Raw genomic sequence first — 12,334 nt, 5'->3', positions numbered from 1 at the left:
GGGGAGAATCAACAGCATCCTGGTGATATCTTCCATGCTACGGTCTGCTTCCTATCGTGCTACATAATTGTAAAATGCACATGTTTATGTCAGAGCTTGCTGTGTTGTCCGAGTTGACACATTTGGTCGGGTGCAACAGCAAGAATGTTGGTGGTCTAGACATCATAAGCAGCGTCTTTTAAACATTTGGTTTCTGTGTCCTCCTGGTTTTGGGAAGTGACAGATTAGGATGTCCACGTGTGAATGTCAAAACTGGTTTGTTGAAGTTCGATGATTTGCTCCACAAGAACGAGTTGTATCCCGAACAAAATTGCACAGAAAACTTGTGCAAAACGATACCATGTTTCCCTGGGTGAGCAGATTCTTTAATTGGCTGCATTTCTCTGGAGTGATAACAGTCACAATACATTCTTTTTTAAATACACACTGCTGAGGAAGTCAAGCACAGGAACAACAATATTCTTATCCTTTTATCATTTTTAAAATGAACTGCTGATCCTCCGAACACCATGAAATACAAAGAGCAGACGTTTGGTGTTAGTTTCCCTTCGGCAGTTACTTGGAGGACTAGTGCAGTTGCTGCTGTTGTTTGGACGGTTGATGAGATCATCATTAACAGCCAGCAGCGGTGGTGTTTGATGGGACTGCTGTCATGAGGCATCATTACATGCTGGTGGCCGGGTGTTTAACCTTGTGCGCTATCGCGAAAGGGGTGACTGCACTTTGACCACACTGCTGCGCCTGTAAGTAACATTTTTCTGCTTCAAGTTCCCGACTATTCTCGATACCCTGATTTGAACGTAGTCTGAGGAAGAAATACTTTCTTCACTGCTTTTGCTCCCACAGAAGAAAATAAGTCTTTGTGCTGGCTTTGTAGTGGAGTAAAACCTGTTAAAAGTGTCAGAAGGGAGACTTTATAAGGATTTATTGGAGTACTGAAGTAAGAATGCACCTTTGGGAGATTTCCCTTTTGACAGTGACGAGTTGTGAATGCTTGCTCAGTGGTCCAGGTAAAGCCATGTTGAAGATAGTGCAGTATTTGGCCTGGTCTTCAATGTTTGGTTGACATCCCCAGAGTCTTTTGTGTGTTGTGTTTCTATGTTTCTGTGCACATATTACTATAAGAGCATGTGTGTGTGTGTGTGTGTGTTTAGATCTCAGTGGCGGTGATTTCCTCAAAGTGGATGTCGTTGCTGCCACTGTGAACCTCATAGTCCTCCATGTCCCTGTTCTCCAGCTCCAGACTCAGCTCCCTCATCACTCGCTCAAGATCCCGGTTTCTGCGGTACATCTGGATGTAGTTCTGCTGCAGCTGTTTCTGGTAGCGGATTACCTGTGTGGAGGGAAGTACGGGAAGTAAGTAAATCAGTAGGGAGGATCAGCGTAAGCTACTTTGTCCTGTATGACATTGAATGAAAATGACAGAGATTGAAAGTCAATCACTAAGAAATAAGTGATCCTTTTTACCTTTTCCTTCTCCTCCTGCCACACCCTCCTCTCATCCTCAAACCGTGACAGTTGCTCCTCACTAGTCCTCCTCTCGTACATGAGTTCAGCCTTCAGCCTGTCCACCTGAGAGAACGAGAAAGAAATGTTAGAAACTGCACCGTTTCAGTGGTGGAAGAAGTATTTAGTTCCTTTACTTGAGTGAAAGTAATACGACAAATACGGTAAATCTTATATTTATCTTGTATTAAGTAAAAGTACAGAAGTACTACCAGCAACATGTACTTTTGTGTTTTAAATATAAAAGGTACTGATTATGCAGAAAAACTGGCATTCTTATCATATATTACAATATTCAATTATTTACACTGATGCATGAACATGAAAGCAGCATTTTGACGTCATTAATAGTAACTTCTAACTACTGTTTAGTGTTGTAGTTGAATATATAACATTGGATCTTATCTAATGAAGCTGTTCATATTCTTTTAGTCTCGCAAAGTAATAATTATAAGCATGAAATAAATGTAGTAGAGTAAAAAGTACGATATTTTCCTCTGACATTTTCATTATTTAATAAAAACCTTGTACCTGTTGTCTGAATCCCAACACTGCTTCTGCATTCTGCCTCTGAGCCTTGGCTTCATCACTCTCCCCTCCCCAGACAAGGTGAGTCTCCTCTGCATCTCGGTACAAAGACGGACTGGGACCGCCCCTCCCTGCCATCCCTCTACCCTGTTGGAGGGACAGGCTCATGCATTGCCCCTTCATGCTTAGATTTCCAGGTAGAGAGTGTCCGCTGTAGTTGGACAGAGTGTCACGGAGGCGGGCTGACTCTTCTTCCAAACGGCCCAGTTTCTCCCGGAGCAGCTCAGCTTCGCTCTTGCGCCTCTGGAGTTCGTTCTCGCAGACTTCTAGCTCCAGAGATCGTGTCCGCACGGCCAGCCCGGCCTCGCGGGATCGAGCCTGGCTGGCTTGTAGCTCAGAACGGGCTTCTCTCAGCTGGGCCTTCAGCACCACGATGTCTCCGGCCTTCTGGCTGAGCTCGGACTGGATTTCCTTCAGCTGCTGCTTCAGGAGGGAGATTTCTCCTGACTTCTGACACACCTGAAGGGTCACGAGCAAGAAAGTTAGAGAGGGAGAGATGGAAGTGCTGAAAATATAGAACTAATGGTCTATTATGACAGATTACAAACTGACATTTGCTTGTTCCTTTAAGGTAAACCTAAGATTCTTTCAAGCTTAGTTGCTTATGAGCTTAATTTAAGCCAACTAGGTGTCGACTCTGACACCTTTCTCTTGAAGGCATTTTATGCTTTTATCAGTAAATCAAAGCAAAGATCCCCTGCCAGACTCAAAGAGTGACCTTTAATCACTTTAATCACCCTCACCCAACACCTCTCCAGTGTCTGACTCTCACTCACCTCCCACTTTGTCTCTTCCAGACGTGGCCCCAGCTGGGTCTGCTCCCTCTGGATGGTGGCACACCTCCTTTCCAGCGTCTCTCTGTCCTGTAGCAGCGAGGAGAAGTCCTCCTGCAGCTTCTTTTTCTCCTGCTGTAGTTGAAATACCTGACGACACACAGAGATCCATATTTTTAATAAATTGCCTTAAATACTGAAACAGATATGTTGATGTAGAATAAGACATGCACCCTCAAAGAAGGACTCTCAAGACTCACAACTAAAGCACAAGACTAGCAAAATAAGTTGAACCTCTTTCTCTCTGTGTAAATGATTTGAAAGGGTTTTAACTTAGCATACCTGTAACTGTAGCACCTGTTGTGCCCTCTGGGCCTTCTGAGAAGCCTGCTTCATCTTTGATGCACAGCTCTGTCTCAGCTCCTCCATCTCTCTTTCACAGCGACGCTGCTTCTCCTCATACACCTTTCAGAGCAGAGGACCCGAGTGAGAGGTCAGAGGTCAATGTTTTATCTGTACTCACATTATATCAAGTTATTGATGTGGTGTTTTAAAGGTCATAGGTTGGGTCAGTTTGGTGTGGCGGGTGTCTTTATGTCTCACCTGGCAGATGGCAGCTTCATTCTCATCCAGATTTTCCCGGAGCTGCTGGAGCTCCAGGTCTCGTTCCCTCAGTTTCTCCTCCAGCTCCCTCACCACCGCCTCGTAGCCCTCCACGAGTGGCGGCGAGTGTCCACAGGACCCGCTGTCCGACAGCGGCTGCCCGCGCCCGCTTAGCGACCCCGAGCCTGTGCTCTTGCTGGATGAGGAACGTCCACTGTCTGAGTTAGTGTGGCCGTGGCTCCCACTTACACCTGAAGTGTTTCGGCCCAAGCCTTGCACGGGCTCCAGCTGGACCCCGGAGCCAGACCCGGAGCTGGAGCCCTCACTGGGGGCCAGACTGTAGCCTGTGCTGCTGTGAGTAGGGAGGCTGGAGAGGGAGTTCCTCCCTGAATCTGACATGGCGTAGGACTGGCTGCCCCGAGCATTACGACCTCCGCTGTAGGAGTTGCGCTTCCCTTCAGAGCTGGAACTGGTGCTCCCTGCGATGCCGTTTGCGCCGCTGGTGCCGTTGGACCCTCCGAGGGGCAGCAGGAGGTTGAGGCTGGCCTGGCTCTCTGACAGACTGCTGCCCCCTGGCCGTGGTGACAAGTACTGCACAGAGTGACGATTCTTGGGAACGACCGGTTTGAACGCTGTAGGACGGATCAGCACTTTTTCCATGTTCTGAAAGTACATAATTATAAAAAAACAGCATTAGTGGTTTATAAAAGCTCAGCAGCGCTAATTAGTAACGGCTGAATAAAACTCATTAGAGAGAGGTGAGTGACATGCTCCAGGCTCTGGTTTGTTTCATTTGGTTTAATTGATATTCATGAGCTTCATTAAGCAATTTTCTTAATTATTTTCCTAAGATATAGACAGACAGGCAAGAGAGGGAGGGGATTAAAGGGCAGAGAAACAAAGAGGGAGAAGATTGGTGGAAGAGGCGAGACAAAGCTCCTCATATGTTCTGGAAGCATTTTTCTTAGCAATCCTCCTCAGGGTTCACTAAATATAATGTGAATGTAAGCAAGCTCTGACTTTGATCATGATGTGTTTGCAAGGTGAGCAGCCGTCAAATGATCCACCAGAGCCGTAAGGCCAGTTATTAAGCTTCTCTCTGGATCGATGGAAATAAATAGCCAATTAAACAGCTGAGGTAATCTGCTGTAGAAATGCTCACATCGGTGCGTATTCTAGGGAAAGCAGAGAACAAGTCCTCTCGATGATATTTAATGTCTTGAGCTGTAATTAAAGGAGCACAAACAGCACTTATGGAGCTGGTAGGGATTATGTTTTTAAATTACCTCAAACCTAGTTTTGCTTTGTTTTATGTGCTGCAGGTTCTTGTTACTTATTAACAGCCAACATATACACTGAAACATCTGCAATAAGCTGAGTATCTCTGCCTGACCGATCTATCGATCTAGCTCTACAGTCTGCTCCTCTTACCTTCTCTAGCTGCCCGGACACTGGGATGAGTTTGGGAGGAGGCCCTCCAATGTTGCCATTGAGAGTCCTGTTGTCCCTTTGGTCCTCTGAGTCACTGCAGGGGCTTGCAGCTGCCACTACCAGGTTATCGTTCCAGTCTCCAATCACCACCTCGTCGCTCACAAACCCCAAGTTCCCATTCGTGCCACCATCTACTGCTCCAGCAGACGTGCCACCGCCTGTCCCAGCAGAGTTACCAGGCCGGGGCTGCTTCTTGGTGGGCAGCGGCGGAGGAAGAACCTGAGCCTGGGGAAGCGTTTGGTTGCTGATAACCAGCAGCTGCTCCAGGGAGCTCCCGCTGCGGAGGGAGTTATCCTGGAGCCGGAAGCAGCTGGTGGCCGGCGTGGAGCGGCGTGACTTGGTGGCGAATTCGCTGGCGGCCCGGCAGTGTCTCTCCTGATACGTCCGGCCTGATATTAGGCTGCTGACAGAACCCATGGCGATCCCGGAGCTGCAGGGCCCACAGGGGCCGGGGCAGGGGCCTGAGGGGGAATGGGATGATGGTGGCCGGCACTGCTGCACGTCGAGACCTGGATTCGGGTGGTCAGTCACGGTCACAGGTAATGCCTGAACCAAAGCCATGGCACCCTGACGGCGTCAGACACACCACACACTCTGAGAGAGAAAATAAGAAAAAGTATTCAGACTCTAGATGCAACAGATGAATATTTATAACAATATGTATAACACATAATACTTTCTTCTAACTGCCAGTGATGTCACAACCAAGTTTATGGCCCTTTAGCCCACTAAAATGTAAATAAAGTTCTCCTCATACACAGGACTTTTTACAATGAATTTCAAGGTAATTACTTACAAGGTACTAAATAGTCTGACTCCTCAATATCTCTCAGATCTTTTGCCCCCATTTGACCCTGCTCGTACTTTGAGATCCTCGGGAAAGGGCCTTCTATCTATTCTAGTCTCTGAAGTCTAAGGGGGCCAGAGCTTTTGAGATAAGAGCCCCAAGGTTTTATCGCACTGCCTTCCGTGATTTCATCTGACTCTAGTTTTTATTTTGTTTTATGGGTTTTACTATTCTATTTTATATGTTGCTCTTTGACTCATTTTATTTTGTTATTGCTGTGTTTTGTTTTGTATGTGAAGCACTTTGTTTTGATAAGCACTTATAAATACAAACAAAGCTATCATAATTATTATCATTACAATACATATTTTTAGTAGTAGTATTATTATTATGCACTAACAGGCAGGAACTAGGACCCAGCAAAGAGCTGCACTGTGTGAAAACCAGTGAAACTCCAGCAGTTTGAATTTAGGCTGCAGAGCAACACATAGAGATAGAAGACACGATACGATGAAAACTACAAGCCTACAAGCGCAGCATCTTTAAAATATTTCACCAGAGTGTAACGATACCAATGTCTAGACTGAACCGTTAGAGTTAGGTGATCAACTCTCACTGATTTCTCTCAGTGGGCAGTGAAGTAAATGTGCAAGCAGACACAAGAAAAAGAAGTGATACATTTCTGAGCTATCGCTGTGAAGCAGCTGGTTTTAGTCGGTAAAGATTATGAATTGAGTTTTACTCTTGAGTTGTATTTTCCACATATTTCCAGAGAAGGATACACCCACTAAAGATTTACTGAAGTGACATTTTTTTTGTGACAGTGGACAGTTTGATGACGGCTGGATTCCATCTGTGTATTTCAGGATCATGTTGTTCCACTTGAGTGGAACAGGCCCTCGTTACCGCTGTCAGTTACGCCTGTGCAAAAATGTCTTTTTTTGACTCAAGACAGTAGGAAAAGCACAGGTGTAAATAATAAAATGAATGATGGCTGTATTTCATTTAAAAACAATTTCATCTATGAAGCCAAATTATTTGTTGATTTTAGGCACGTTGCCACTCACAAAACTCATTATCTAGAGCCACTTAACAGCTGTTTATTTGAAACATCACATCCCCAGACGCCCAAGCAAAGGCTCATCCCTCATTAAATACACTCTATGTCTCTGGTGACGCCACTAATAATTGTCAGTGTGATTAACGAGACAGGAAGAGGAAAAAGCGGATGGATTTAGTAGAGACTGAGGATGACAGACAAAGAGAGAGAATGAGTCACGGTCATCACCATCTGCAGCTGCTCTGTGGTTTTCCTGATTCTCCCTGTCTGAACCTGGTGAGCAGTCGTCCGTGTATTACTTCTAAAAGGATTTGAAAACTAGTCGCTTCACTGTGTCATGATCACAGTGCTCATACGCCAATCACATTATCTTTGAAGAAAGGAATAATCGCCTCACTTGGTCACTGCACTATTTTTAGGATGAGAAACATGGATACATATTATTAACAACACAATAAAAAGGGACAGCAGATTAAGTCTTCCATTTGCAGATACTATTATCAGTGTTAGTTTAGGGAGGGGGGACAGAGAGGGGACACATATCCTCAGTCTGTGGAGCCAAGCCCAAATCTGTCTGGCCTAGTGGAATAATCCATGCCATCTATCTCTGCACACTGCCAGGACAAATACAATCATACTGACTGACATTCTCGCTCGCTCGCACACACACACACACACACACACACACACACACACACACACACACACACACACACACACAACGGCGTACATTTACATGAACATCCACACACACAAAACCCCCGGATGCATCAACAGGGCCCACATCATTCATGCAAGTCATGAATAGCAAATAGTCTGATGACATGAAAATAATTTAACCAAACAATTAAACTTTATCATAATGGTCAGGTTACATACATTCAATTTGACTTCTGCATTTAACCCAGGTTGTGCTTATGTGTCCTAAAGCAAGACACTTAACCCCAAAATTGCTCCTGTAGCTGAGCTACGATAGCTGTGCCTACGGTATATGAATGTGGTAGAATCTGATAGGCAGGTGTCACTTAGGCCCTGCCCTCAGTGTGTGAATGGGTGAATGATGACAAGCAGTGTTAAAGCGCTTTGAGTGGTCGGAAAGACTAGAAAAGCGCGATACAAGTACAGTCCGTTTACCATTTACGAACAAAAAACATTTAAACATTTACTATTTTGTGTTGGTATTGATTGTGTTGATTTTGTTGTGAAGTGGTAGTGTTTCCGAGCACCAGAATCCCTTTTAGAAAACCTTTAATTTTGCTGCACCATTGTCTGACAGCCTACTACATGCAGTCCTGGTTCTCCCTTGCATCCTTTCCCTCCCAGCAAGCATTACGAATAACTATATAAAAACCAGCCAACCCTCTTGCTGATGGTCTCGTTTACTTATGTAGGTCATATAGAGTCATCAGTATTACACTGAGTCTGTTTCATTACCAGTTAAAAGTTCCTCTAACTTTAAGTGCAGCACAACATTGTGAAACAATAGCTTGTATTCTGTTCGCCCCGGGGCCTCAGTATGCTTCAAATGATGTTGCTGTCGGATCAAAGAGTGTCTTATCCAGCACTAGATGGGAATTGAGGGGGAAAAAAAAAAAATCGGTCTAATTATTTGTGAATGATCACACAGCAGGGTGGTTGAACTCCTGGCGGTTGGCTATATATTGACTAAATCGTGAGCATGTCCGTGAGTATGCGACAGGGAGTGAGGAGGAGTGAATGAAAGGAGACAGACTTCATGAGCACACATGAGTCAAGGAGATTAAGATATGTGTGGTATGTGAGCTCTTCCCATGCCAGAAATAATCACGCCTCAGAACCTCCTTTCACCTTTTATCTAGCCGTGCCCACCTCTTCTTCACTCCCAGGCCTGACAAGGACCTCTCAGGCAGGGATAATAGAATTAACAACCCTGTGTGACCGTCAACCGTGAACCCCCCTCAGCGCTAACCCTGTGACCCCCTGATGAGTGGAGGGGAGCTGGTCTAACTCGGCCCTCCCACCCCTTTGACCTCCAAGGGTCAGTTTTGTTCTGGCTACTCGGGCAATAAATCCCAAAAGCTAATTTCCCCCTCTGATGTTGCTCACTGGTTGTTTCTTAAAGTTATTGAAGCCCTCCTCTCCTCCACTTCCTGGCTACATTCCTCTGAGAAAGTGAAAATAATTTTACCATTCCTCCACTCCTTCCTCCGCCTTCCTCATTACACACATCCTCCTCTGCTGTCAGCAGCAGAAGACAAGCAGAGAGGAAACATTGTCACTAAAAATAGAAAACATCTCAAGTGCCTGAAATCATTCTGATAGTCTTTCATGAGGCGTTTCTGTCAGCGAGGCATTTGATTCGTCGTTCAAAAATAAACTCCAATAGTGTTGCAGCCAGGTATTACGGGGTCAACCCAGGGCCACTTTACACCACTTCCTGCCACTCTAAAACTATCAAACGATTGTTGAATGGCTTTAAAGCATCCTCACTGCTTCTGACAGGAACTGGAAATACACCAAGTGGTTGTGAAAGTTTATCCTCCACATGCCACCAACTGGCCCAGGATCAGTAAGAGCAAAACTGACTGAAGAAAAGGGGTTCAGAGGTTGCTTGCTAACAGGATCCAGAAGTGGGGTCAGTGATGGGGAAATAATCCCGGTATGGTAAGTCTGTTCATAACGCCAATATTAGCCAGGAGAGGAAGCCCATTATTCAGCAGCAGATCGCCCCTCACAATCACATGCAACCTCCGAGCTTTTCCGGACACTCTGCTGGCCTCAGGGCGGAGTTAGAAAAAGAAGAATAAGAAGTGGGTTTAGCGGCAAGAACACAAAGGCGGGCTGGGTGGGGGTTTAAGGGAATTCCAATACCAGGTAGACCAAAGAGCGGCTCCATAGAGGCACCAGGCATCTATAATCCTGTTCAGACATTATTTGGCACATAGACACCGAGGTCTGAGCACCTTAAGATCTCTTAAAAGGAAAATCCAATGAGAAGACAGACATCATTTCATATCCAACCATCTCCTCTTCTGCTGAACACGATACAACGACGATAACAGACAAAGAGAGATAAAAAAGACACTACACTGTGGTGTTTTGGCTAGTCTTAGGTGACGTGAGCTATCACTGAAAACAAACCCCGCTGACGCGTCCTCAGTCCTGGAAAACCAGAGAGTTTATGGGTGCATGTTGTCATGAGATCTAGAAAGGCGAAGGCAGCAGATTTCTTGTGGAAGCTTGTTAAAACGTGGATAATGTGCATACTAGAAAAGTGTGGTGCTAGCCATTATGCTAATGCTTGGTTTTGTTTCATGGAGATACAAACAAATGCAATGTTTCCAGTGTGCTGGCTGATAAAATTGCAGAAGGTGGAACCAGAAAACGTTCTTTGCTCAATGAATAGCTTTAAATGATTACTTGTCTCTGTCTCACTTAAATCTGCAAGAATACATTTTTTAGCACAAACATTTACATATTATCACCTTATAAATTTGATGGCAAGCATGTTAGCAAACAATTGCTTAATTACGTATATCCAGCAGACAAGGAGCCACATTAGCTTTTACTTGGAAATCATGTGGACACTACATATACTGTATGTCCAATATTCACCTTTCTTTGAACTCTGTTTTGGTCTCTACCAACTCTTTAGGGAAATATCTGGCTCTTTAGCTGATAAAGGCTCCACTGTGTTTGGTGCTGAGCAGGTAGTGTACAGATGTTGTTGTTGTTGTTTTTTAGAGCTTTAAACAACAATGAGCCAAAATATGCTAAAGTAGAGCTGAGGGGAACAGCAAAGTTGTGTGTTAACTCTCAGCGACCACTTTCACTTTGAGCCATTAGGTCCATTATTAATATAAAAACATTGACTAGTGCAGATTGAACCATTGGTTAAGGTGACATCCTCCTGACAAACTTCCATGATTTTCTTTAGGTCTTCCACCTCCTTCCTCCACTTTCATCCCTCTTTCCTGTTCCTGACTATTTTCACCCATATCCCTTTCCTCTCTTCCTTACCTTTCTTTTCCTTCCCCCCTCTCCTACGACTCCCTGCTCACTGGTCCGTGCAGCTAGATTTTCATCTGCACCTTCTTTACCAGCAACACCACAGCGTGACTAACCGAAGGCAAAGCCAGTGTGAAGAGGAGAGCAACAGGTGGAAAGTATAAAATTGTTAGATCAGAGCGGGCACTGTGTGGACGAGAGCGAAAGTATCAGTATAGGAGTGATCGTAAGAATCATTCATAACCATTTGATCAACTTCTTTTATTAATGGGTGGTCACTGCCTGGTAGAGTTTCACTGAACAAAACACAAAACAGTAGTCAGTGGGACCCAAACACTTCAACTTTGGTAAACAGAACCTGGGTGGCCTTGATTAATCCTGAGACCGGTGATCCCAGTGGATGGAGAGAGAGAGAGAGAGAAAGACAGACAGAGAGACAGAGGTAGAGAGGAAATCAACAGGCTATGTGAGACGCAATAATCCTCCACGGCTGCCAACAAAAGAAAATCCACATGTACAGGCAAGGCAGCAACACACTGACACACAATACCTCAGCGAGGCAATCACTCAACACCTAATCTACTCTCCCATTTATTTGTCACGCATCTACTCACCGAAAGTCCACAGTAAAACTTCAAACAGGCAAGAGAATGGTATTGGAGTGAAGTCAGTCGACTCCACTGTAAAATGAGTTGAAGTCTTTTAATGTTTTGCCAGAAGACCTGAGGTTATAATATGCCTCCATTCCAAAACAATGACTGTCTGTCTGAGTGGTCGCTCATGATCACCTACCCCCACATGGCTTGGCTTTAAGGTCTTGCAGTGGTTGTGCGTGTGTGTGTGTGTGTGTGTGTGTGTGTGTGTACGAGATTCCTGAATGCGTGCAAACCTACTCAGTCCTCATTAACCCAGACCCTCACTGCCAAGTCTCTTTTCACTCAAACCAGGGAGACATTGTCCTCTTTTGGCAAAGTAACACGGTCATTGTAGCTTAACAAAAGTTGTGAGTTCAGCTTTTCTGTGGTGAGAAAAAAAAAGAAGAAAAGAAATAAGGTTTCTGAAAAGTGAAAAAGTGTGCAGGAGTAATTGGCAACAGGTCCTCCCACAGAGCTGTTTTTTCCCCTTCTCTTCTTTTACAACCAGCTTGTTGCTGTTACGGACTTTAGCTTCTCCCTCTATTTGGGAGCGTTGCTATGGCAGCGGAGGCCCACATTTTTCATGCACAGGGCGAAAAATGAGATAGAGAGACCGGATAAGGGAAAGAGGGAAAAGGAAGTAAGTAAGAAAGAGAAAGAGTGAGTGAAAAGGTGAATGAGTGAGTTGTGTGTGTGTGTGTGTGTGTGTGTGTGTGTGTGTGTGTGTGTGTGTGACAGTCTGACAGCAGATAGTTTGGCTCTTTAGCATCTCAAAGCATCTGGCCGCAATTCCAACGTGAGAGGCTGCTGGAGAAGTGGGGTGACCGAAGCCTCGACTCTGTTTCTCTATCACACAAACACACACACACACACACACACACACACACACACACACACACACACA

General features: G+C 45.0%; 1 protein-coding gene across 2 annotated transcripts in view; it reads right to left on the bottom strand.

Annotated features, from left to right (window-relative positions):
- Positions 1-207: 207 nt before the first annotated feature.
- lzts2a (leucine zipper, putative tumor suppressor 2a) overlaps positions 208-12,334 on the bottom strand; it is a 37,156-nt gene continuing 25,029 nt past the window's right edge. For both annotated transcript variants that reach the window (XM_031876734.1, XM_031876741.1), the window contains 7 exons: positions 4,902-5,555; positions 3,471-4,133; positions 3,210-3,332; positions 2,871-3,017; positions 2,038-2,553; positions 1,468-1,572; positions 208-1,333 (listed from right to left, as the gene is read on the bottom strand). In XM_031876734.1, the coding sequence (XP_031732594.1) occupies positions 1,151-1,333; positions 1,468-1,572; positions 2,038-2,553; positions 2,871-3,017; positions 3,210-3,332; positions 3,471-4,133; positions 4,902-5,522 (2,358 nt within the window). In that variant the 5' untranslated portion in view covers positions 5,523-5,555 and the 3' untranslated portion in view covers positions 208-1,150. The remainder of the gene's footprint in view (positions 1,334-1,467; positions 1,573-2,037; positions 2,554-2,870; positions 3,018-3,209; positions 3,333-3,470; positions 4,134-4,901; positions 5,556-12,334) is intronic.

The sequence above is a fragment of the Anarrhichthys ocellatus genome, unplaced genomic scaffold (genome assembly GCF_004355925.1).
Source record: "Anarrhichthys ocellatus isolate YVR2014 unplaced genomic scaffold, GSC_Weel_1.0 scaffold3, whole genome shotgun sequence".
Taxonomy (NCBI): Eukaryota; Metazoa; Chordata; class Actinopteri; order Perciformes; family Anarhichadidae; genus Anarrhichthys; species Anarrhichthys ocellatus.
This window is presented reverse-complemented; position numbering and strand designations above follow the sequence as displayed.